The 22,669-nt window shown below is 34.4% G+C and overlaps 6 protein-coding genes across 8 annotated transcripts; all 6 read right to left on the bottom strand.

Moving 5' to 3' along the window:
• Positions 1–853: 853 nt before the first annotated feature.
• LOC110619111 (transcription factor DIVARICATA) lies at positions 854–2,719 on the bottom strand. 2 transcript variants are annotated; one of them, XM_021762365.2, is made up of 3 exons: positions 2,292–2,719; positions 1,756–2,140; positions 854–1,676 (listed from the first exon to the last, which is right to left on the bottom strand). In XM_021762365.2, the coding sequence occupies exons 2-3, from the start codon at positions 2,136–2,138 to the stop codon at positions 1,193–1,195; spliced, it is 867 nt and encodes a 288-aa protein (XP_021618057.1). In that variant the 5' UTR covers positions 2,139–2,140; positions 2,292–2,719; the 3' UTR covers positions 854–1,192. The 2 variants fall into 2 exon arrangements, with proteins under 2 accessions (XP_021618057.1, XP_021618056.1); XM_021762364.2 differs by having other exon boundaries at positions 1,756–2,719.
• A 1,026-nt stretch (positions 2,720–3,745) lies between these two features.
• LOC110619432 (laccase-4) lies at positions 3,746–7,925 on the bottom strand. The gene is made up of 6 exons (XM_021762871.2): positions 7,768–7,925; positions 6,739–6,890; positions 6,251–6,495; positions 5,675–5,803; positions 4,668–5,585; positions 3,746–4,111 (listed from the first exon to the last, which is right to left on the bottom strand). Exons 1-6 carry the CDS (start codon positions 7,861–7,863, stop codon positions 3,981–3,983), a joined length of 1,671 nt encoding a protein of 556 aa, XP_021618563.1. The 5' UTR covers positions 7,864–7,925; the 3' UTR covers positions 3,746–3,980.
• Positions 7,926–10,075: 2,150 nt separating this feature from the next.
• On the bottom strand, positions 10,076–11,168 carry LOC110619434. The gene is made up of 2 exons (XM_021762874.2): positions 10,882–11,168; positions 10,076–10,805 (listed from the first exon to the last, which is right to left on the bottom strand). Exons 1-2 carry the CDS (start codon positions 10,882–10,884, stop codon positions 10,314–10,316), a joined length of 495 nt encoding a protein of 164 aa, XP_021618566.1. The 5' UTR covers positions 10,885–11,168; the 3' UTR covers positions 10,076–10,313.
• Positions 11,169–11,320: 152 nt separating this feature from the next.
• LOC110619433 (sedoheptulose-1,7-bisphosphatase, chloroplastic) lies at positions 11,321–13,854 on the bottom strand. Its single transcript, XM_021762872.2, has 8 exons — positions 13,665–13,854; positions 13,396–13,515; positions 13,141–13,326; positions 12,663–12,744; positions 12,331–12,552; positions 12,068–12,168; positions 11,886–11,957; positions 11,321–11,804 (listed from the first exon to the last, which is right to left on the bottom strand). The coding sequence occupies exons 1-8, from the start codon at positions 13,764–13,766 to the stop codon at positions 11,520–11,522; spliced, it is 1,170 nt and encodes a 389-aa protein (XP_021618564.1). The 5' UTR covers positions 13,767–13,854; the 3' UTR covers positions 11,321–11,519.
• A 1,429-nt stretch (positions 13,855–15,283) lies between these two features.
• On the bottom strand, positions 15,284–20,062 carry LOC110619460 (adenylosuccinate lyase). Of its 2 annotated transcripts, XM_021762923.2 has the most exons (11): positions 19,776–20,062; positions 19,562–19,696; positions 18,348–18,563; positions 18,025–18,207; positions 17,539–17,760; positions 16,919–17,035; positions 16,687–16,830; positions 16,285–16,386; positions 16,061–16,129; positions 15,722–15,902; positions 15,284–15,645 (listed from the first exon to the last, which is right to left on the bottom strand). In XM_021762923.2, the coding sequence occupies exons 1-11, from the start codon at positions 19,977–19,979 to the stop codon at positions 15,641–15,643; spliced, it is 1,578 nt and encodes a 525-aa protein (XP_021618615.1). In that variant the 5' UTR covers positions 19,980–20,062; the 3' UTR covers positions 15,284–15,640. The 2 variants fall into 2 exon arrangements, with proteins under 2 accessions (XP_021618615.1, XP_021618614.1); XM_021762922.2 differs by having other exon boundaries at positions 15,284–15,902.
• A 441-nt stretch (positions 20,063–20,503) lies between these two features.
• Positions 20,504–22,412, bottom strand: LOC110619792 (glucan endo-1,3-beta-glucosidase 2). The gene has a single exon (XM_021763346.2). The coding sequence runs from the start codon at positions 22,048–22,050 to the stop codon at positions 20,920–20,922; it is 1,131 nt and encodes a 376-aa protein (XP_021619038.1). The 5' UTR covers positions 22,051–22,412; the 3' UTR covers positions 20,504–20,919.
• Positions 22,413–22,669: the final 257 nt, after the last annotated feature.

Here is a 22,669-nt window from a genome sequence, read left to right as displayed (position 1 = left end):
AGTTGGCAAAAATTAGAGTAATATCAAGAAAAGAAGCCAGCATGGATTGGTTAAACAAAAAGATGGATTTCATGGCTTGTGATGCTCTCAATTATAAGTGGAATGCAAACTCAGTTGCGACCAATACAAATTAATTTACATACATAAACTTGCACAATCAAAGTACGGAGAGAATGAAGACGAATAACAAGATAAAGATTTCACTGTGATGATAAAAAGAGCACGATACAATTTTTTAAAAACTTTTAAAATTTTAATTTAATCGTGTTCTGAAAATTTGATACCATCACAAGGTAAATAAAAATCTGTATTATGAAAAGTATTGTGTCTATAATCTATCATTAATCTCACAAAATATTCTTTCAAAACTAGTGTGAAATTTTTTCAGATCGTGTCACAATTTAAAATATAAAAAATTATATTCAAATCACATAAAATAATAATTTAGATATGATTTTATTTGTCGAAGTTACGAAGCTTAGAATGTTTTTTTTTTTTCTTTCTTTTTTTTTTGGTGATCAGGCCGACAGATGTATATGCCTTAGATTTTGTGCAGTTGGCGTAACGATCAATTTTTGGTCAACTTGGCCTTAATGAAATGCTTAAAGCTAAGAATAGTTCAATTGAGTCTCTTCTGACGAGAAAAAGGCAAGCAATCAGATACCATGGAATTTCAAAAGTAGTGCAGGCTGACTCAGCTTCTAACTCAGCCACATCGATCCTAACATGGTTGAGTTCTATGTGACAAACACATAAGTTGCTTTTACATCACACACGTTCGAAACCTGCATTAAAAATTTCTACCTAAATTCTTAAATTCCTTAAAATTTTGTCTAAATTGAAGAGTAAAACTGAAAAATATTGACATAATTTACACATCAGGATAAAACTTGTCTCAGAATCTGAAAAATAAATCAAAATAGGCAAAAGGAGTTCTTCATGCAGATGTATATATAATACACATGGTAAATTTTCACCTTTGTCCAGGAACTCCACTAGACTGTTTTTTTTTTTTTTCTTCCACATTCAACAGTCTTACATTTCAATTTCATCATCTGGGCATTGAAGTTTAAGACATCATAGTTTGATATCTCAAAATCTCTTCCATGTTCAGAAACAATGACTTCCATAGTACCCATTAAAACCACACAGAATTATAGCAAAAACACTATCATTTCAGATTTCTTTGAACTCAAGGATAGCCTCTGTGTCCAGGAATTTGAGATCTCTTGAAAACCAAGGTATGTGGGTTGATATGGAAACCAGCATAAAGATTTTGCTTCTGAAGTATAAAGCCATTGGAAGCAAGCTCACAAGGAGATGACACAAGCAAGTTGCCATGAGTTGAATCAAACACCATAATTGATCCATCCTTTGACTTGTCCCAATCAATCAACATTTTCTGCATACCAATGGCGTTTTGGGTCAAAAATGCATGATTTGGGTCTTGTGAAGGAGGTCTACTACCGTCTGATGGAGTAAAATCAGTGAGATTAACGGTTGTGATGTCATGTATGCTTGGTCTTCTCTTGTCTTTCATCCCAGAAAGCTGCTGCCTTATAAAGTACTTTTGTGCATGGCTTGCCACTTGAGTTGGAGTCTTGGAGACTACAAAATTCCTGGAAATATTTCTCCAATCTCCTTTTCCATGCTTCAGAAGTCCCAAAAGAAACCGCCTGCAATTGAAGGAATCATCAAGCAGGGCAGAAAACAAAATCAAGTAGACAAGAGCATTAGTTAACAATTTAAGACAACCTGTGCTCATCTTCTGTCCATGGCACACCTTTCTTCCTCTCCTGCTCGCCATTTTTATTAGCCAAAGGTCTCTTTCTATGTGCATCAAAGTTGCGATCTTCAACCCAGTTCAATGTGATGGGTGAACTAGGGTAACCAGGAATAGGCACCTTGCCTGCCTCTATGTCGCTGACATCGTCTTCTAGTTCCTTATATTGCTTGATCACATCGTAAACTGTCTTTCCTGGGATCATGGCTGCCACCTTTGTCCATCTATCAGGCTCATGCTCATCAAATATTGCCAAAGCCCTTTCAAATACCTTGTTCTCCTCTGTAGTCCACTCTGCGCTTTGGCTAAACCAATTCGAGTTGGACATGTACAAAGATGGATATAGAGTTTCCATGCCTGTAACCACTTACATGCAATGTTTTGCTTACAAGTTCATATTGAATTCAGAGGAAAGTATAGAAATGGTAGTCTGAAAGGCATTAAGAATCAAGAATCTTTCTTTTTTGTTTAAGCAGCATAAAAAATTTAGAATCTAATAAAGACCCACCTTTTACAAACTCAAAAGAATCTTGAAAAGAGAGATGGAAATCTGATCTTCCGCACTCAGGAATAGAACTTGAGAATGAAAGAGCAAAAACCCAGATGGGTATCTGAAAATTTGAAGTAGAGAAATAGATTGAGAAAGAAAATTAAATGAAAAAGAGATAATAATTCCAAGAAATGAATCCAAAAATATTTTATAGCCAAGATATTGTAAGAGGGAAAAAAAAAGCAGTTTCTTTATTGGTTTCTTTTAAAAAGAGAAGAGCTTAGCTGAGCAAGTGAGGATCAAAAGAGACGAAGTAAAACCAAATTCTAGTGTTTTGGCTTTTGCATATGGCTGATGAACTCTAAAGAGGAAAGGATGCTTAAGCTTTTAAGAGGTGGCTGCTTGATACTGGAGCATGCACTAGCAACACAGTTTACTCTTAATTATAATTTGGCGAAGGGAAATTCAAGGAGCGGATGGAGTCTTTGACAAACAGATATATATATTCTAAAAAGTAGATAAAGAGAATTTTTAAAATGGATAACTAATTATTTTTTTTTCCAAATAAATAACTGCTCTTTTATTTTTACATAACTGCCTTAAGCTTAAAAAAGGTAAGTTTTTTAAAAATAATTTAATTTTCTTTTTGATATAAAATATTTTATATTAGCTAATTTTTTTCTAAATATTTTCAAATTTAATAATTCCAAGAACAAAAGTATTCTTCTAAGAAACATATTTAAAAATTCATAAAAGGTAGTGACAATTTATTTATTACAGTTTATAAAATTTTAATGACTTAATAATAATAAATTAAAGTTTATAATATAATTTATTTATTCACATATTGGTTTTCATATAATTAATAATTCATCAATTTTTAAAGTTTAATTAATTTAATTTTTTGAGTACAACAACTGTTGCCCTTTAGCTTCGAGCATCACAATTGGACAGCTTCTTTCTTCCAACTTAATCTACTTACAAGGAGGATTTTCTACCAATGCATAGTCAATTGTGAGGATTAAAATTGTTAATTTATTTTTTTATATATTTTTAAATTTTATATTAATTATGGAACCAAAAATAAAAAATCAATTTATTAAAAATCTAATGATAGTTTATAAAGTATTTATCCTTAAATTGATAATCAAGCAAAGTTCATTATTTTCTCCCAAAAAAATCATTATACCATTTTCAAATTTTTAAGTAGGGATATATCGAAAACTCATCTCATTTCGATAAACCCTTTAATTTCATTTGGTAAATTTAAAGATATAAATACTTTTTATTATAAAGAAAATTATTGTATAGAATAAATTTGTATAAACGTTATGGATATATATAGATTTCACTTTATGCTTAGAACTTTTCTCTTCCTTTGCATTTTGGGACATTAAATTATTAATGCTAATGACTTTTTTTCACACTTTACAATTGGAAAGAAATAAACCATTACCTCAAAGACACTACTCTTTGTATCAAACAATTTCCATTAATTCCAACAAGACTATCATCTAGAGATTTATTCACTCATTTTGAGCACCTTCCCTTTAGTACAACCCAAAAGAAAAAAAAAACCAAATTCCTCTGCTGTTTATTAGCTTCTCCAAATATTGTTGTGTGAATTGATCAGCCTCTGCTACCCCCTCTCATCAATATGCCTAGTCTTATAAGCTTTGGTTTCAAAGCAGCTTCATGTAATATTTTCTAGCATTGTGGAAGATCACTTGGAGGTGGAGGCAGTGATTCATTTGGTCCTTTACCATTATCCACCACAAATGCCATCTTCAGTCCCCATGATGTGTGTACTTCCAAATGGCAATGTAGAAACCAAACACCTACACACCGACCACAGAATTATACAATATTTGAATTTTACCCATATAATAATGCATGCTCTTCAAACAAATCATCATTTGTAATGATCAAAGATTTCATGTTTAATAGTCCCTCTCATTCAAGATTGCCATTTTCTTTTTTTTTTTTTATATATACTATCTCATTAATTTAATCGCATCAGATAAACTCACTAAAGTAAAATGCGTATTCTCTTAATTTTTAAAGTGTTCCATCCTGGGAGAAATATCTTGTGTATCTCATTTTATTTATTTGAGTTCAAGGTTGTCGTCTTGTAAAGTTAAAAACTATTTCAATATTGCTAAATAAAAATTCATTTGTATTTATTTTATTTGGAAAAAAGAATAAGAGGGACTTGTAAAATATTTTTTACATGCATGCCAATAGAAGATGAACAGAAGGTGCTATCTCCTTGTCAAGAAAAGGACAAATATATGACAAGCTACATTTCTGATAGCTCCTAAGAAACCTGAAATTGTAGTAGTTATAAATAAATAAAAATCTAAAATGCCCAAAAAAAAAAGGATTTATATTTACCTGGATTGTCTGCTCTGAATCTGATTGCAGTCCATCCTCCAGTAGGAACACTGATAGTGTTCCTTTCCACAGGATCAACCAGATTAAATTTCTTTGGATCATTCACTAGATCAAAATTCCCTACACCCTTGGCAATAGCAAAGAAATTGAACCCATGCAAGTGAATTGGATGGCTTTCAGGTGCTATTATTCCAGTTCCTTGCAACACAATCTGAACTGTAGAATTAAAAGCAATCCTAAAAAGCCTAGTTCCATTCATAGTTGAAATCCCTCCTGTAAAATTTCCAGTATAGTTAAAAGGAACTAGTGGGTTTGCTGGAAAATCATCTGTGAAAATCCCACTAATATTATAGTAATGTGCTTGGAGAAGAGCTGTACTTGGCATCACAAAGCTAACATTGTTAATATTTCCCACAGATTTTGAACCATTAACACAGGTTGGGCAAGAATTGATTCCAACTCCAATAGTAAAGTAGAGGTAATGATCCACTGTCAATGGGACATTAGCAGGGTACTTCTTCGAGTTCAGGCTTCGAAGGTTGTCCATAAATTTCGATGTTACTGCTGTTGCATTAATGGCAGGAGTTGATGTCAGGACAGGTGGGGAAAATGCCAGGGTATCCTTGTATCGCAAGAAAGCAATTGCTGTAACGTTATCAACTGCTACAATGGTGTCCATGAAAGGAGAAACAGCTATTAAGTACTTGCCAGTGGCTTGATCTGTGGTTAATAGAGCATTTGTGGTCTGGCCTGGACCTATGAATATTGTATCTGTGGTGAAGGGTTTTGTATAACTCGCATCAACTTCAACAATTTTAAGATTATGGCCTGCAATTTTGAAGAATAACTCATCGTTTATTGCTGCATTCACAAGACGTATCAAGTAGGTCTTGCCAGGTTCAACATGTAATGTGTACCCTGAAGACAAAGTATTCAAGGGACAATTGTCAGGTCTCCTGATTTTTTAATACTTGAAGGTAAATTCACATGGGAATATGAGCAAATACCTTGAGAAGTACAACCAGTAGCAGGTCCTACATGGCCATTAATAGTGTGAGAATCTGAAATATTGGGTGGCAAACCAGTTTGCATAGCCTGATTGATCACTGCTTCAGTATCTGCTTTCCACCATTCACCTGAAAAATTATATAACACACAAAAGAAATTTTCCATGATTAATCCAGGCACTCTGTATTAGGGCTGGGGGATCTAAATCGAATTCGGTTTAATTTGATGTGATAGATTTTTTTATATTTTTTATACCTTATTTTAATTATTTTTGAATCCAATCAAAATATTTTAATTTTAGTTAAAGTTTTGATCTCTTTATATTATTAAAGTGACATGATATTGATAACTAATCAGTTTAATTCAATTTTTTTCTAATAAAAATCGAATTGAAATAATTTAATGTTTTTAAAATAAAATTCGAAACGAATCGAAAATATTAAAAAACCAAATTAAAATTTTAAATTAATTCAATTTGATTAGTTATTTCAGTTTGAACTGAATATCTTTACTATACTGTATATGATTAATAAATTTCAATGGTACGAGGGAGTGAAATAGGATTCAAATCTCACTTAATATGATGAGTTTTTCCTTGTCAGGTTTTGGAAATGGGTAAGGGACTCCTTTCTTAGGAAAGATGACAATGGCACCATGAATTGTTGTTCTTAGCCAAGAAATATGTGCATGCCAAAGAAGAGTGCCTCTCTGGCCTGTAAGTGTGAAATTGTAGAGAAAACTTTGCCCTGGCTGAATTGGGCATTGTGTAATGTACGCTGGCCCATCTGACCACCCCGTCCTCAGCTGCCTCACCCCATGCCTGTCCCAAAAATAAACCAATAGAGCTATTCACAGTTAACTTTACATTGATTGAGTTTATCAATTTTCTAGGCAAATGTAAATCTTAAAATGGAGGAAACAGTTTCTGGGTATCAAGAGTGATCAATTTTTTTATTGAATTAGACTGAAAAAATGTAGATTTTAGATAACACTTTAAACTAATACTAAAAATATAAAATATATAACTGATGATATTTAACACAAATGCTTCTTAATTAATTACCAATGAATGGTGACGTTGTACTGAATATTGTTGCTGACTCTGACATTGACAGTATCGTCTTCCCTTGCATAAAGAGTTGGCCCAGGAAACTTTCCATTGATGGTTGCTATGGACTTGCTTGAACATAACTTGGTCGTGTTCTTCATCACCACCTGCATGCATCACCCGTTATAATTTTTTCCTTTCAGGGAGTAATTATTTTTCATAGTTCGAAAATTTATAATAAGAAAAAATTAACTGTCCTTGACCCAGCGAAATGTGAACTATCGTGTATTTTTTATTTTTTATATTTATTTTTTAACTGTGTGATTGTTCGATTCTTAACATTTTTATATTTATTGTATTTGGCTAGTTTTTGAGATTGATAATGGTATTTGACTAGTTTTTGAGAATGACAATGGTGTTTTGAGTGTGCTAGATATCAAGAAATCACTCAAACTTAAAAGCTTAAGCTTGTAATTAAGAATCATTTTATATTTAATACACTCTGCATGCTGAGTACGTACAGAACTTAAAGTGCGACTTTATCTTTACTGAAATATTTAATTAATTAATGGGATTTCAATGATTCGAATTCTAAACCTTTTAGTATGAGAAACTGATATCAAACTAAAAGGTAATTTATAAAAGTGAAATCTATAAGGCTAGATTTAGTTTATCTGGTAGCTACCAAAAAAGCTGAGTTGGTGAACTCGTCCTTATCATTCTAATCAAGATTAGACAAATGACAAAAATTTCTATTAATAAACTTAAAATAAAAGTGATTTAAGGAATGAAACAATTTCAAGAACATGAATAATTGAAAAGCTAAAGATGGAGTAAAGGAAAAAAAATAACTAAATAACTCGCATGCAAATCATATCCACATTAAGTTTTGTAATGTTCTTACTTATTGTAATATTCTGAATTCGCATATTTCGTATATTTAAAATTTAAATTTGAAATCTCTAACGAACCGTTGGATCCCGTTTCATATATATATATTATTGCCTAGAAAACATGAAAACTATGCAAATGAGAAATACTTACTGTGAAATTATAATGACGAATGGCAGACTCAACAAATGTTGGAAAAAGGAAAATAAGAAGAAGCAATGTGGTGGTTGGAAGCAAAGAGCAAGCCATGGTTGATTTGCTCTCTCTAAGTCTCAAGCTCTCCCTTATATGGAGTTTTAATGGGGAAGGGATGAATATTCTTATAATTATGTTGGAAGTCTAAAATATGACGTTTATAAAGGAAAAAGAAAAAAAAAAGTTTTTGATGCAATGTCGTTTTAGCCAGTTAGGTGAATGAAAATTGCAGTCATGTTTTCTCTTGACAGTTTTCTTGCATGCTACACAAACAATAGTAGTGTTCCTATTCATTTGGAAGTAAGCTACCTATGACCTTGTAATAATCTTTCATTTTCAGACCCTTCTCTGTGTGTTGAAACTTACATCTCAGCTGTATATATTTATATTATATCGAGATCTCTTATTCCATCTTGACTGTTGGATATATACCTTGCTTTCAAAGACTTGTATTGTACTTTGTGGAAATTTATCTCCACCATTCATTAATTCCTTTTTCTTTTCATTTCTAATTTCTTTTTTTTATCCCTTAATATTGTAATATATATAGAATGATATTCTGAGATCTAGAAAATAGAGTTTGCGGTTGTGTAAGTTTAGACAGAGAGAAAGACGTTCCTCTCTTTTTATCCCTTTTTCTTTTGTCTGCTAGTGATGTCTAACCGTTTCTCTACTACAGTGCCACCTGTCTCTATCACTCAGATTCATACTTATAGATGTATTAGAGTCCCTCTCCGCCATTTAATTTTTCCCAATGCACATGTGGGCAGGACTGCGAAGTAACTGAACTAACTATTCTCCCTCACTGTTACTTCACGTTAGACTTGGATTTACGGTGGATCCGGCCTGCCTCATGCGTTCAGATCAAGATTTGAGATGCTGAATCAATCTGTTTAAAGAGAGATTGATGAGTTTTGGACCAGTATTATACATGAACTCTCTGTTTTGAAATAAAATACTTTGTATATCTTGATTTTCTCCATTGGTTATGAAAAATCATCAACTTCATATATTTTCAATTGAAACAAGCATACAAATTCATATAAATAATTGCTTTTTAAGCAAAAAGTTTAGATATTTTTTTAAACTATGGTATCTAAGTTGGTTGAATAATGTGGTACTTAATTAGATATAGTTTTATGAATTAATTAAAAATTGGAAAAAAAAAAAAAAACAGAAGGAAAAGGTAGCACTTAGCAGTAGAAGCTGTATAGGCATTATCTTTCCAGAAGAGTATAAAAGCATAGATGAGATGGTGATTGTGGTGGTGGGTAATGGTCCTTAAACTGTATGCTAAGTTAATATAATACAGATTTTTTTAGTTGAGAAATTGTTTTCATATATATATCTTAATTAACTTAGCTTCAGTTTAATTAGAAATGCTTAAAGAAAATATTATTAATTATTTATGGCTATCAATTTCCAAATAGAAACAGCTTTTCCACCTTTATTTTCTTTTCAAAAACCACACCTTTTCATTTTCATTGGCCTTTCAATCTCTACCTCTTTTCTCCTTTTTTTTTTGTCCCACCCCTTCCCCCCTTTTCAAGCATACACCATATTAGAGACAACGCATGATTCTCATTATTACCATACAAGATTTGTCTTTTGGTTAGGAATAGATAATATTGCATGGTCATAATCTATTTTTACTTTTTTTTTTTTAATTTAAAGTGGGTAATTATTATTTTTTTTTAAAATTATTATTTAGTTTTTATAATATAAAAAAACTCATAAATTGATCTTTTAATTTTAAAAAATACATGAAAATCTTTATGACGTTTTAAATTTTCTACTAGTTAGTCCTTTATTAATTTTAACTATTAAGTATTGTAAAAAAATATAAAATAACTCTAATATGAAAGAACTAATTAATAAACTTTTTTAAAATTTAAAGTACTAATTAATAAATTTTTTAAAACTATATTGACTAACTAATAAAAGACTTCACAACAGTATTGATGGTTGATCAGCTAACCAAGATTGGCCTAAAATGGAGTTTCAGTCCATACTCCATTTTCAATTGCAAGCCCAAAAGAAGGTTCAAAAACTCTACTCTATATTTTTAACTCTCATGGGATCGGACCCACTTACCTAAATTTTGTCTTTCACATATAAAGCCACAAAAAAATAAGGTTTAATTCAGAATCCACAGCGAAGTTAGGTGTTGAATTTTCCAATTATGAAAAATTCTTACCCAAATTTAATTTACAATAATCAATAATAACACTCTTTACTTATGTATATATTCGTTAAATGAATTTAAAAAAGAAAAATTCTCTGATTATAATCAATTAGAAAAAAGATTATTTTTAAAATTCACATTTGAAGTCTCCATTACATTCAATTTAGAGTGACAATTCAAAGAAATAGAAGTAAATTTTTCTTAACAGATCAACAACTAAGTTGGCTGGATTCCTTGGAAGAGATCATGCTTACATTACAATTAAACATGTTTAACAGGTTTTTCTCTATCGTAATTCTAACAACTAAACATGTCTATGCTACTCAAACCTTTTTGATGCAGCTTCTATGGCTCCCTCAATCCTATTAATGCATGATTTATACAAAAATCCCAAATAGTCTATAATATTTTCCTCAGAGGAACCTTCTAAAGGGCTAATCTCAAATGACCAATTAACTAATGTGGAATCATCCCCATAATCCACAAGTCTCAATGTATTTACAGATCCATCTAAGCCTACATTGCTTGCTTCCATTTTGTAAACATAGCTATGTGATGTGAAGTCCATAGAAACCAACCTCTCTTTAATCCATGATCTTTCCCCATCTTGTTGAGGGAACATGAAGCCGGAAACTAGCCGAATGTAGCCCGGAACTCCTTCATCTCCTTCTAAGTCAGTGCACCTTTCAACCATTGGCATCCATTCTGATAATCTTTTAGTTTCAGAAACTATAGTCCAGACTTTGTCTATAGGTGCATCAACTATGCCTCCTACAGATCCATGCCATTTTGCTTCTGCTCCTTCAAGTTCCTGTTGAAGATGAAGTATGCCAGGATTCATTTAGTGGAATTTCTAGATACTTGAATGAGAAGAAGAGAATGCATACCATGATTATCAGTCACAAATCGTATCGGTGAAGAACTTAACCTTTAGGCTCACTTTTCATTGAATGCAAAATCTAGACATGAACATGATGAAATAGCAGATAGAAAACTGATTATGACAAGTTTACATTCATTGGTTGTTGTGAAAGAATCCTATGAAGCAGTGTAAGAATTGGCATGTTCACAAAAGACAAAGTTATATGGATAACTCCAAGACTACCACCTTAGAAATTTACAGTTGTTCAAGCAGATTCTCCTCCTTAATTTTACTTATCATCAAGTTTTAATACTGCTCTTCATTGAAGAACATATTTTTAACTTGCTGCTATTGATAGTATGCAGACTTCAGTTCAGAGACAGTGATCTCTAATAGCATCATGAGAATGTAGTTGGCAATCGATAATTGGGTGAATTTACCCTTAAGGATGTAACAGCATGAACTTCCCTTAAAATCCAATTCTATTTGCTTCAATCACACATATCAGAGAACAAAATGCTCAATACAACTCCAACCTTGTAATTCTAAGTCTCCGATTAACGAATATTTTTCAGGCGCTATCTTACAAACGTGTATACAAAATAATTTTATTCAAAGAAAGAGAAGGAAAGGCACGGGAACTGGGAAGCTAGTTCTGTCACTTTAAGCAGCAGCACCAACAGGAACTCCACCAGCCTTGAGTCTTGATTTCCCATACAGAGTTTCTTCGAAACGGATGATCTCATTCTTCGATCCATAAGCAACTTGAGTTCTGTCGTCGAGATTTTTTATCTCCTTGTCTAGCACAGACTGATGGCCATCACTACTGTAGCCTCCAGCCTTCTCAATCAAGAATCCCAAAGGAGCTACCTCAAATAACAATCTCAACTTGGCTTTTGAAGATGGTGAGATCACATTGGTGAAGATACCTTTCTCCTTCACAATGATCTGAGGATAAAAACATTCCAAATCCTTTCAGCTTCAGAAAGAACACATCAAAATTTTGAAATTTTATTATACAATAATTACCTGATTAACATCTGGCACCATTCCTCCTGTGTATCTCAAGGTGTATTTTTCTTTCACATAGTAGTTGATCAACTGTTGAGTTGACAAAAGTACAAGTTATTAAGAGGGAGACAGATTTTTAGTTTACCAAAACTCGAAAACAACAGAAAATCTCCTCCATCAGGAAAAATTAAAGTAGAAACCTTGTCATAGTCAGGGTTGTCAAATGTGGCTCTCAAATTTCCAGGGGAGAATAGTTTTCCTTCACCAACTTCTGTTGTCTCCTTCACATGTTGCCATTTTCCTGGAAGAAGATAAAAGAGAAAGATCCCAAGTTCATACTCTTCTAGAAGGTACAGAAGCAAGATCTCAAATTTATCAATAATTTCGGATGACGATCATGACAGTAACAGAAACTTCGTAATCTCAGAATTTGAGTACTAGAATTAAAATGTCGAAGGCACACCTTCGTCTAGAAGAAGGAACTCATGAGTTCCAGGGTAGTCTTTAAGAGCAAGAACATATGTAGTTCTTGGACCATAAACTCCCATTGCTGCTGCAACTTGATCTCTTCCTGTTACTCCAGTTAATTTATCTCCTGGCCACACTCCAAAGATGGTGCCCACAGAGAAATTCGTGTCGACAATACTGGAGCCATCAAGTGGATCAAAAGCAACACTAAATCCACCTGTTTGTATTGCAAGAATTTCATTAGTATCTTTTCTTTCTTAGAAGCTACATATGTTGATTTATGATTCTCAAAATCAGAATCTCAAACAAACTGAAGAATATGCAGACCTTCAGTTGGGCCTCCCATGTCTTGCAGTTCAGGAACTTCTTCAGAGCAGGCATATTTGCAAAAGTGAGAGTAAGCCAAAGCCTACACATCAAATCTAAGACCAATTACTTCCACATTCCAATGCAGATTCTAAAAGTAAGGAATGTAAGCAGAAATGCGTTCAGGGAGAAATTGCTTTTGTCTGATCAATATATAAACTCCAAACTTTAGACTTCGATGCGCACTAACAATGTCGGTGAAACTGTCTAAATTTTGTTGTTTTTTCTAGAAAGAGCTAAGAATGAGTCAGAAACCTACAGAAATTCCATGAAAAGCTGAGTTTAAAATGAAAAGATTTCGCTCATGCTTCACTGGAGAAGCTCAAAGGGCACATTCAGCTTTCTCACTTAAGAATTGACACTAGAACTCATATCAATTAGTCGAACACACATTAAGCAAGATCAAAAGTGTGTTGAATCAATAATTTCATGTCTTAACCTCGAAAAGAAGCTTGTCGGCAAGCATATCAACAGCTAGCTGCTCATCTCCAAAGGAATTGACACATGCTGTTCCTCCACAAGAAGCTGTCCTGACCTTGAATGCAATAGTCCTTAATGCCTCTCCCATGCACATCAACAACCTAGCAAGTCCCTTATCTGGGGTTGCCTTTGTCAAGAACTCTTCCTACAACCACATAAACCATGTAAGTCTTTCAGGTTACAACTAAAAATAACCCATCTTAAGAAAACTTACCAAGCTGTCACCAATCTCGCATCTGGTCACAAGCGAGGCATTCTTTGTATTTGAAACTTTGAGGGATGATCTTGGCACCAACCTCAATGATTCCCCAAAAAGTGAGCTTGATTTCAGACTCTGTCATGCATTTTAAAAAACCCATTTTCAAGTTCCAACTTAAATTTGTTCATCCATCCAAATTGAAACAGCAACATCATATTTCTACAGTTGAATATTGTATGCTTATATCCAGCAAGTTGCAGGCTTTACAAAAATAATCAACATACCCTGGAGGAGAAGGAGGATGGAGAAGCTAAAACTTTAGAGTGCTGAGAAGAAATACCAGGCAACAAAGCCCCACGAGCACAGCAAGCTATGCCAGTCTCCATGTTTAGTTCAAGCTAGTTTTACTTGAAAGCTTGGCAGTTGCTAGTGAGTAATGGTTCTAGTCTGTTAATGATTTGTTGGGGAGGAAACTTGGAATGGAGTGCATGACAGTAGATAAGCAGTTAACCATGGAATGCCACGTGGATGGTGAGATGGGGATGATCAAGTGGGTAAGGCTAATTACCATCTCTCAAATATTTGTGGCTCTGCTCTCATTTAAGGGATATGGTAGCAAATCAAAGCAAAGCAAAGCAAGCCATCTTATGTTTTTGTTGGCTTACACTTTTCAACTTCTTATGGTTTTGCATTACGTACAGAGGATTGGATACGCCACAACTCGCATCTCCATGCGCCATAGAGATTCGTGACAGTGCCGCAATGGGTAGTCCATTATTATTTAGGATCAGGGTTAGTTTCACTTCACCATAGATAAGTTTTATATCCACAAATATTTCATAGATAGGACTATAAAATACAACTAATCTCATCAGAAGATCAAAAGGAGAGCAACTATACTAATAATTCACCTGCTATTGATAAAGATTTTGGAAGAAAAATTATTTTGTCAATTGAAATGTAGCCAAAAAACAATACAATCAAATGATAAATTTAATCGATTTAAATTAAATTACAATAATTCGATCTCGTATTTATATGTTTTTTGTTTTATATATTTTTAATTATATGTTACTTTTCTTTTTTAAGATATTGTTTATACATTAGCTTCCTAATCATGCTTCATTTTATATGTTAAAAATATAAAATTTATTCATTTTAAAATAATTTAGTAATTTAACAATATAAAGGATACATTAAGAAAAACAAAATGAAACTTATTAATATAATTATATAAATCACAAATTTTCAATTAATATACCTTCCATTTAAAATAAATTTAATTGATTTCTTTTTTAATCAATAGTTTGTTTATAATGAAAATTTTTTATTTTGTTTAACTTAAAAATTTATCATTTTAAAAAAAATAAAATTCTTACATAATATTTTAAAAATTTATTTAAATTCTTTTCGTGCAAAATAAATTATATCTCAAATAAAGATAATTATAAGAGCAATGTTGCGAAAGGATGAGAATATATAATATGCTGAAATAACAGTATTTCAGGCATAAAAATAATAAAATTTGTCCAAATGAAAATGTGGGTTTGATTACGTTTAGGCCATAACAGTCACAATTTCAAACTGAAACATTGGAGCAGCTTTTCCATAATCTATGGAGATTAAGTGCACATATAGACCATCTTGGAATGACGACCACGAGAAAATTCTGCTGAAATAATTTTAGCATTTTCATTAGAAAGAATACCTGGAAATGAAGTTTTTGGTTGAACATGACGTAATAGCATCCACACTTCACTAATATCATAGCATTTGCCTATTTGTTTAACAGGATGTTGAATTCCACTCCCCCTCCCCCCCAACCCAAAACAAAGCAACAATTGGAACTCAGGATTCAGCACCAAAATATTTGTGAGCTTAAATTAGTTTCAGACACCGAAGCTGCAAATCAAACCTAAGCATTGATTATAAGCTCAATACAGTGTACACCTTTTACAAAAATTCGGCCCTCGCTGGTCACTGTTTGAGTCCCAAGTGCTACTGTTTCTCATAAAAATATTTGAAGTACAACTCAGAAAAATTACCCCCTTCAGGACCCTAATTTGAGGGATAACAAGGGAGTAATAACTCTATTATGGTAACATATGAGGTATCATTCACTTTCAATAACAAACACATTCTTTAAGCAGGAAATCTGATATCCTCTTTCTCCTCCAAATTTAATCCTATTAAAAACCATATCATACCCGATCATGATCCATGTCGCAGCCTAGTAGTTGCTGGCGATCATGCATGGTGATTATCCTGGGCAACCTTCAGATATCAGTTTATAAAGCTCTCACCCCATTTATTAAATTCATTGTGACATTCACAGATTTACCCAGTTCAATAGCTGCTCCAACATAGGTATGGGGTGTCAACTCCAAAAGGTAGGACTTTGTTTCTTTTGGTAATGCCAAGCCTTCAATGAATTCTCTTATACTCTCTTTAGTAACAGCTCTTCCTCTGGTTAGCTCTTTTAGCTTCTCATAAGGCTCAGGAACACCATATCGTCGCATTACCTATACATAATTAATCAACAATAAATATGAATGGGGAACAATTTGAAGATGGACAAAGGAACATGTTGAGCATTGAATGGGAACAGGTTCAAGCTTTGGCATTCCCATGATTGGTTCGGAGGGAAGAAAAAGCAACCAAAATACTAAAAGGTACATACTGTCTGTATTGGTTCAGCAAGCACTTCCCATGATTGGTTCAGGTCTTCACTCAGACGACTTTCATTTACCTAATGAAACACATACACAATGAGAACACCTTAGATCAACATTTGATTTGGCAGTTACTCCTTAGATTCTTTTGCATAAATGTAGCACAAAATTAACTATTTTCCATGTGTCTCTTCGAGAATGAGAAGCATCACATTCGTATCATATTGCATACCTTAAGCTTCCCTATTCCTTGCAATGCACTTTTGTAGGCAAGAAGAGAATGTCCCAAGCCCTCCCCCATATTCCTCAAAACAGTTGAATCAGTCAAATCGCGCTGAAAATAGAATAGATGCCCAAAAAAATCATAATTGTCACAACAAAAAAACACCCACATTGTAAATAGCAAATGACTATGATCTATATAATGGATACAGAAAAATACAAAAGATACTTAAAACTACTCCTTAAGGCCCAACTTATGCAGAAGTAGAATAGAATCAAAGGTTTGATAAGCAAATACTACATGCCCAACTTACACACAGCTGTAGAAACTAGAAGCAACAACTGAAAAAATAGTCTAAGCAGGTAAGGAACACCAAAAAAAGGGTTAGAAAGTTAATAAACCATTTCTTACCTGCCAACGTGAAATAGGCAACTTTTCACTGAGATGAGATAAACCCCCATTGGCTTTACCAAGATTACCTTCACTATTTTCAAAATCAATAGGATTTACTTTGTGAGGCATTGTTGAGGACCCAATCTCACCAGCCTTAGTTATCTGCTTCAAATTGTGAACTGGTCACTTTTCTGCTGTGCTATTAGTGAATAACTATTTAACAGCGTAAATCGGACACCAGAATGCCTACCTGCTTAAAGTAGGCTAAGGATATATAGCCCCATATATCTCTATCAAAATCAATTAATATGGTGTTGAATCTCATAATTGCATGAAAAAGTCTTGCCATATAATCATGTGGTTCAATCTGCAAAACAAGTATACAGACACATAGTCAGAAGAACAACAATGTCATTATTAAATTTGACAATGACAAGATCAAATTAAGTCAACTGCATCAATGAAAATCGAAAATATAAACCAAAATTTCAAGAAAGGAAATGAAGATAATAACAAGAAAGAACAAAAAGCTTGCAGGAAATCGGCCATACTGTCACTCAACAATTCCCAAACCCAGACATCTTTCATCCACCACTTACTGCAGAATTTCTATACAAGTAGTCCCAATATTTGTATTGAAAACCCATGAAAAGATTTTATCCCTCAGCCTTTGCAGCATATTTAAGCATTTGTTCATTGAAAATGGTTGAGCCAATTTCCTGAGCGTGTTTGGATGCATTAAAATGAAATTAACTAGCTAACTGCATCTCTTAGTTTACTCCCTAATATTATTCATAGAATAAGACCCCTACAATATGACATCAGAATCTGATAGGATCTCAATAGAAAATGTAAGCTCAAATAATGTACCTGAGTAACATAGGGATTAAAACACAATCCTAGAGATTCCACAAACTCCTTGGCAATTAGGGGCCAATCAATACCAGGATATGCAACTATGTGTGCATTGTAATTTCCAACTGCACCAGCAAACTTCCCCTTTATCTTAACTTGAGAAATTTCCTGCCTTTGTTCACTTAACCTGGCAGCAAAAACTGCCATTTCCTTTCCCAAAGTTGTAGGTGAAGCTGGCTATAATACAATAAAGCATAATGAAGTCATAAACATAAGACTACAGATAAGCCAAACCAATAATTATAAACAACCAACAATGTTGACAGCAAAGAAAAGAAAAGAAAAAGTTGAAAAGATAAACCAAGATGTGGATTGACACCAAAGGATAGGTTTGTTGAAACAACAAGGGGTCTGACATCCCTCTTAAAGTTAGAATATCTGAGAGACTTATTGGCTAATTGCAAAACTACACTCCAATAATCCAAGAGGCAGCTCTTTTACCTGTCCATGAGTGCGGGAAAGCATTGGAATGGAAGCATTATCTTCAGCCATATTGCATATTGCAGTGATCAATTCATCCATTACAGGAAATATGACCTTGTTCATTGATTCTTTAAGCATTAATGCATGAGCCAGATTGTTGATATCCTCAGATGTGCAAGCAAAGTGGAAAAATTCAAGCACCTGTAGTGTAGGAGAAAAAGAATAATGTGGTTACATAATCATTAAAATTTCAAGATAGTGTTCTACAATTGTGGATTCCATCAGACCAATAGAAGCAAGTTATATCTGGTGTATAAAAGCAACTAGAGTACTATTTCAACCTTAGCAATCTCCGGATGTGATTGGCATTTCTTTTTCAAGAAGTATTCCACTGCTTTTACATCATGGTTTGTCACCTTCTCAATATTTTTAACTTCCAGGGCATCATCCATACTGAACCCATTAATCAATCCTTGCAAAAAAATCTGAGCTTCTTCACTAAAGTTGGGAACCTCAGTGATTTCAGGAATCTGCGAGAGTTTCAGCAACCATTTAACCTGAAGGGGGAATCCAGATTTAACATTAACCTTATTTTTTGGGGAAGAAGGCACTATAATATCAGAACAACAGAATCAAGATCGTCAATATAAAGAAAAAACAGTGACCCAATGCATGAAACATCCCCACTTTGTAGGCTCTAGTGAGGGTTGATGTACACCCTTGCTTTGCATAAAGGACATTCCGTGGCTCAAACCCATGATCTGGTGGAGTAATTTTACCATTACATCAAAGCCACCTTCATAATATCAACATAGGAAAAGACAAAACTCAGAAAAGATCCCCATGAGCACGAATACAGCACCAGCATTTAAAAACTTAAAATGCTATTACTTTGGATGGAGGCAAACATAAAATATCACACGAATTATGGAACTGGATCTGCAGACAATGCTATATAATTGCTCATAACCATGCCATATGTCCCTTTAGACATTTGAGCTCCAGAGATGCTTCTACCAGGATAAGTCTGAAGTATATTTATCAAATTTGAACTAATTCTCAGCATCAGCACGTCCTCAATTGTTTAGCCAAATAAATATTATTTTTATTGAAATTCCTAGGATCACTCATTTTGGCACAAATATCTACTCTTTCACAATCCAATTCAATCAGGGACCAGATGCACCTCACCAGAAGATAGCTGGCAACCTTGGTAATCTACCAAGAACTCCCTATTCATACCATAAATCGATTAAGGCCAACAATTTTCTGTACTTGAAAAACTTAAACCTAAACCTCAACTATGAACTGTAATACCAGTATAAATAATAATCTAACACCAAGCTTCCAGATGAACAGTACTCCAAATTAAGCAAAAAGTTGGTACCTTTTTAATCCGCCAGACACACCAAACACACAGGCAGGATAAAATCCTAACATTTCACGATAAAGCTTATTTTAAATCAACGTAGAACTTCCATTTCCGATAGAAATAAGATACAGAACAAGCAAAATCAGTGTAAAAGATCATTAAAAATTGAATAAAAAAATGTACCTCAACTAGAACCCGATAATAAATTAGCCCGTATTCACTCAAATGAGGGGACAAGTCCTTCACTTTACCCCAGTAACGACCGTCCAAAGGCGACAACGCCGTCAAATTTGAAAGCTCAAAATCACGCGTAGCCATCTTTATCAAACGCAAAATCACCAATCAATAATTAAATTACGAAAAAGAGAAAAACCAGGGAAACGAAATTAATGTAGACCTTAGGAATAGAACGACCGGTGTCTTTCAGAGTGCACTTGCAAGAGAAGTCCCCACGAAAAGATGGTGCTGACAAGCCAATAGAAGCATTTGAAGGATTAAAGAAGCTTGATTTTTGGAGTCTGGGTGTTGTTGAACATGAGAAGTGGTTGATGCTATTCAAGACCCTAGAAGACGAAGAATAAGAAGAAGCTGTAAACTCCATTAACGAGAGATGTTAGTACAGTTGAAGGCTTCGAGCTCAAGTGGAGTTGGCGCTTCCCGGTCTTTTCACTCACTTCGCGTCCGTCCCGAGAGAAAACCTAAATAGATTCTTTCTTTGTTGGTATGGGCTTCTATCATTGGGCCCCTTGAATGAAGCCCAGTTTTATTTTTTAAATTGTTATTGGGCTCCAGGCCCTGACCGCCTTTTTTTTTTTGAAATGGTTCTAGTTGATTTTCGTATGATTTTACTTTTGGGTTAACTTGATCTTTTGCTTCATTTCTTGGCGCCGTTCAGCTAGAACTTTTAAGATGATATTTAACATTTTGATTAAATATTTAGAGATATGAAAAGATATTTATTTTTAACTTTTAACTGACCACTGTTAAAATAGTTGTGGATTATTAAAATTTAACGGGTAGTAAAACGGTTAGTATTAATTTATCAATTCTTAATCAGATTTTTAATAAATTGAACATCCAAAAATATCCACTTTTCCCATCCCCAGGAAAGGTCACAACTACAAATTGCCCTAAATTTATTAGATGAACTACTCACCAAAATTTCTGCCTTTCCTAAACAAAACCAGAACTCTGCAACTACAATCAAACTGTGTAAGGCTTAAAAGCATTTCTGATAGCTAAAAACATGTAACCCACAAAATAATAGCACATATACTAGGCATATGTACCTTATAGATGTCAACTTCATTCACCAGGAATTGGAGATGTACATTACAATATAAGAGAAGAAAAACTATAGGTAAGACATCTGGTAATCAAATTCTTTACATAGCTCTATCAACACTAAAGGTTTCAGAGACTACAACCTTTTTGTCACTAGCGCTACAAAATCAAGAGTCGCTAACCGGAATTCTACTTGAATCCCAGTTATCAGAGAAGGGTTAAACGCCAATTTATCATTTGTCCAGCAGCAAATTTTGCTAATATTGCAAGAAACCAACCACCAACAAGATCATGGCTACTAAAAATACTGCCGCAACATTAGTTCTGTCGTTACCAGAGAACTCAATTTTGTACTTCTTGGTCATGTTTGCATACAGAATACCCCAATTTCGAGTCCCCTGCTTCACATCCTTATCAGCCAACTCAAAAATGTAAGTCTCTGCAACACCTTCTTTCCTCAGAGGCGTTCCCATACCAGACCTCAAGTGCGCAACCAAACCCTTGAGGTACGTCTCCGCATAGGCCGGAGTTGCGTCAACCTCGCCAAATTCTCCACCAGAGCTCGGCCACCCAGTCTCAGCAACAATGACCGGAATATTCTGGTGGCCAGCCACCGCCATGGACGTAATCACGGCATCCACCATCATGTCAAAGAGATTCCTGTACCTGACTCCGGTCATCAAATCATCCCTGAAATTGAAAGGATGCTCCTGGAACAACGTAAACCCTATTGGAATTTCAGAGTTTATCCTATACATATTGTACGGATAAAGTTTCACCAAGAAAGACGAATTGCTATCCTCCAAGAACTGAAGCAAAGGCTTTATAACTAGTTCCCCGATCGGTTCTTGGAACATTGCAGAGGATGGTGGAAAGGACGTCGTGACAGCGTTAACGAAAGAGAATGTAGTGGAAACGGAAATCTTATTGATTCCAAGGTCGTGGAGTGCCTGGTGAACGTTCCTGATTGCCGGCAGGAGGAACGGCGCAAGTTCCGAAGAAACGGCGTCGTCGCCGACGGAGATCATGGAGATCATGGAACGAGGGTAGAAAGGAAGAACGTGTCCGTACAGCCAGCGGAGAGCAAGAGAACGGTTGGAGGCAAGAGGAAGGAGGAAGGTGTTTGGAATGGAGAGAAAAAGAGAAGTGTTAGTGAAAGAGAAGGAACGGATTAGGTTAGGATCAGAGTTTGGTAGGCGGACACGGTGGAAGTGGAGGGCGGAAACAGCGGCTACGATGCGATCGGGCGGCGGAGATGGAGTGGAGGGAGAGAAGGGAGAGGTGAAGGTGACGCCTATCACGGAGGAAGAAAAGGGAGGCGACGCATTTACGGGAAGGAAAGAGAAGGATAGGAGGCAGAGAAGAAGGAAAGAAGCAAGAGGATTCATGGTTTCTTCTGGAGCAATCGCGAGAGGGAGAGACGCAGGTGTGGTTTTGTGTGTTTGAAGAAGAATGAAGTTTTAGGTAGGTCCTCTCTGGGGACCGGCGGGAAAGTTCGATGGATGGCCACGTAAGCAGGATTTGAGATGGACGGCGTACAGTGAAGCTGCTATCAGGCGTATGTTAGTTGGGATGACGGCGTTGTTAGTAGCGGTTAAACTGGCGGGCAAATTCAGTTATATATATATACACACACGATTATACAGCAATAAATCATTAAGCAATGAAACTATATTCATGCTGACCAAGAATTTTAAATGTGAAAGTCCAATAACAATGAGCAACATGGCAGTCTCTCTCTGTGTTTGTTTGCAGAGAAATGTGAAACTATATTCATTTTTTTCTAATTTATATCAAATTGATCTTTTGATTCAAACTTAAATCGCACTAATAACTTTATTTACCTTAATTTAAAAATATACTTTTATATAATTTGAATAATATCTTAAACAATATTTTTTAAGTCTTTAAAAATATAAAACGTAAAAAAATAAAATAAAAATTTTGGATCCGTTCAATCTGATAAATGGCAGGTTTACAACGAACCAGTAAAAGGGCTGGAGGAAT

This window comes from Manihot esculenta, chromosome 7 (genome assembly GCF_001659605.2).
Source record: "Manihot esculenta cultivar AM560-2 chromosome 7, M.esculenta_v8, whole genome shotgun sequence".
NCBI lineage: Eukaryota > Viridiplantae > Streptophyta > Magnoliopsida > Malpighiales > Euphorbiaceae > Manihot > Manihot esculenta.
This window is presented reverse-complemented; position numbering and strand designations above follow the sequence as displayed.

Coding starts and splice junctions, on each gene's coding strand:
- LOC110619460 (XM_021762922.2), bottom strand. CDS start 19,979: ATGGAGTTTACAGCTTCTTCTTATTCTTCGTCTTCTAGGGTCTTGAAT. Junction 16,831..16,918: donor CCTTAGCCTACTTTAAGCAG/GTAGGCATTCTG, acceptor AATTTGAAGCAG/ATAACTAAGGCTGGTGAGAT. Junction 15,903..16,060: donor TTGCTGAACCAATACAGACA/GTATGTACCTTT, acceptor AATTATGTATAG/GTAATGCGACGATATGGTGT.
- LOC110619111 (XM_021762364.2), bottom strand. CDS start 2,138: ATGGAAACTCTATATCCATCTTTGTACATGTCCAACTCGAATTGGTTT. Junction 1,677..1,755: donor TGGACAGAAGATGAGCACAG/GTTGTCTTAAAT, acceptor CTTCAATTGCAG/GCGGTTTCTTTTGGGACTTC.
- LOC110619792 (XM_021763346.2), bottom strand. CDS start 22,050: ATGAATCCTCTTGCTTCTTTCCTTCTTCTCTGCCTCCTATCCTTCTCT.
- LOC110619432 (XM_021762871.2), bottom strand. CDS start 7,863: ATGGCTTGCTCTTTGCTTCCAACCACCACATTGCTTCTTCTTATTTTC. Junction 6,891..7,767: donor TTCGTCATTATAATTTCACA/GTAAGTATTTCT, acceptor TGATGCATGCAG/GTGGTGATGAAGAACACGAC. Junction 4,112..4,667: donor ATTCAGAGCAGACAATCCAG/GTAAATATAAAT, acceptor GTCGGTGTGTAG/GTGTTTGGTTTCTACATTGC.
- LOC110619433 (XM_021762872.2), bottom strand. CDS start 13,766: ATGGAGACTGGCATAGCTTGCTGTGCTCGTGGGGCTTTGTTGCCTGGT. Junction 11,958..12,067: donor ACAACCCTGACTATGACAAG/GTTTCTACTTTA, acceptor TCAACTCAACAG/TTGATCAACTACTATGTGAA. Junction 11,805..11,885: donor TGGTGCCAGATGTTAATCAG/GTAATTATTGTA, acceptor TTTTATCCTCAG/ATCATTGTGAAGGAGAAAGG.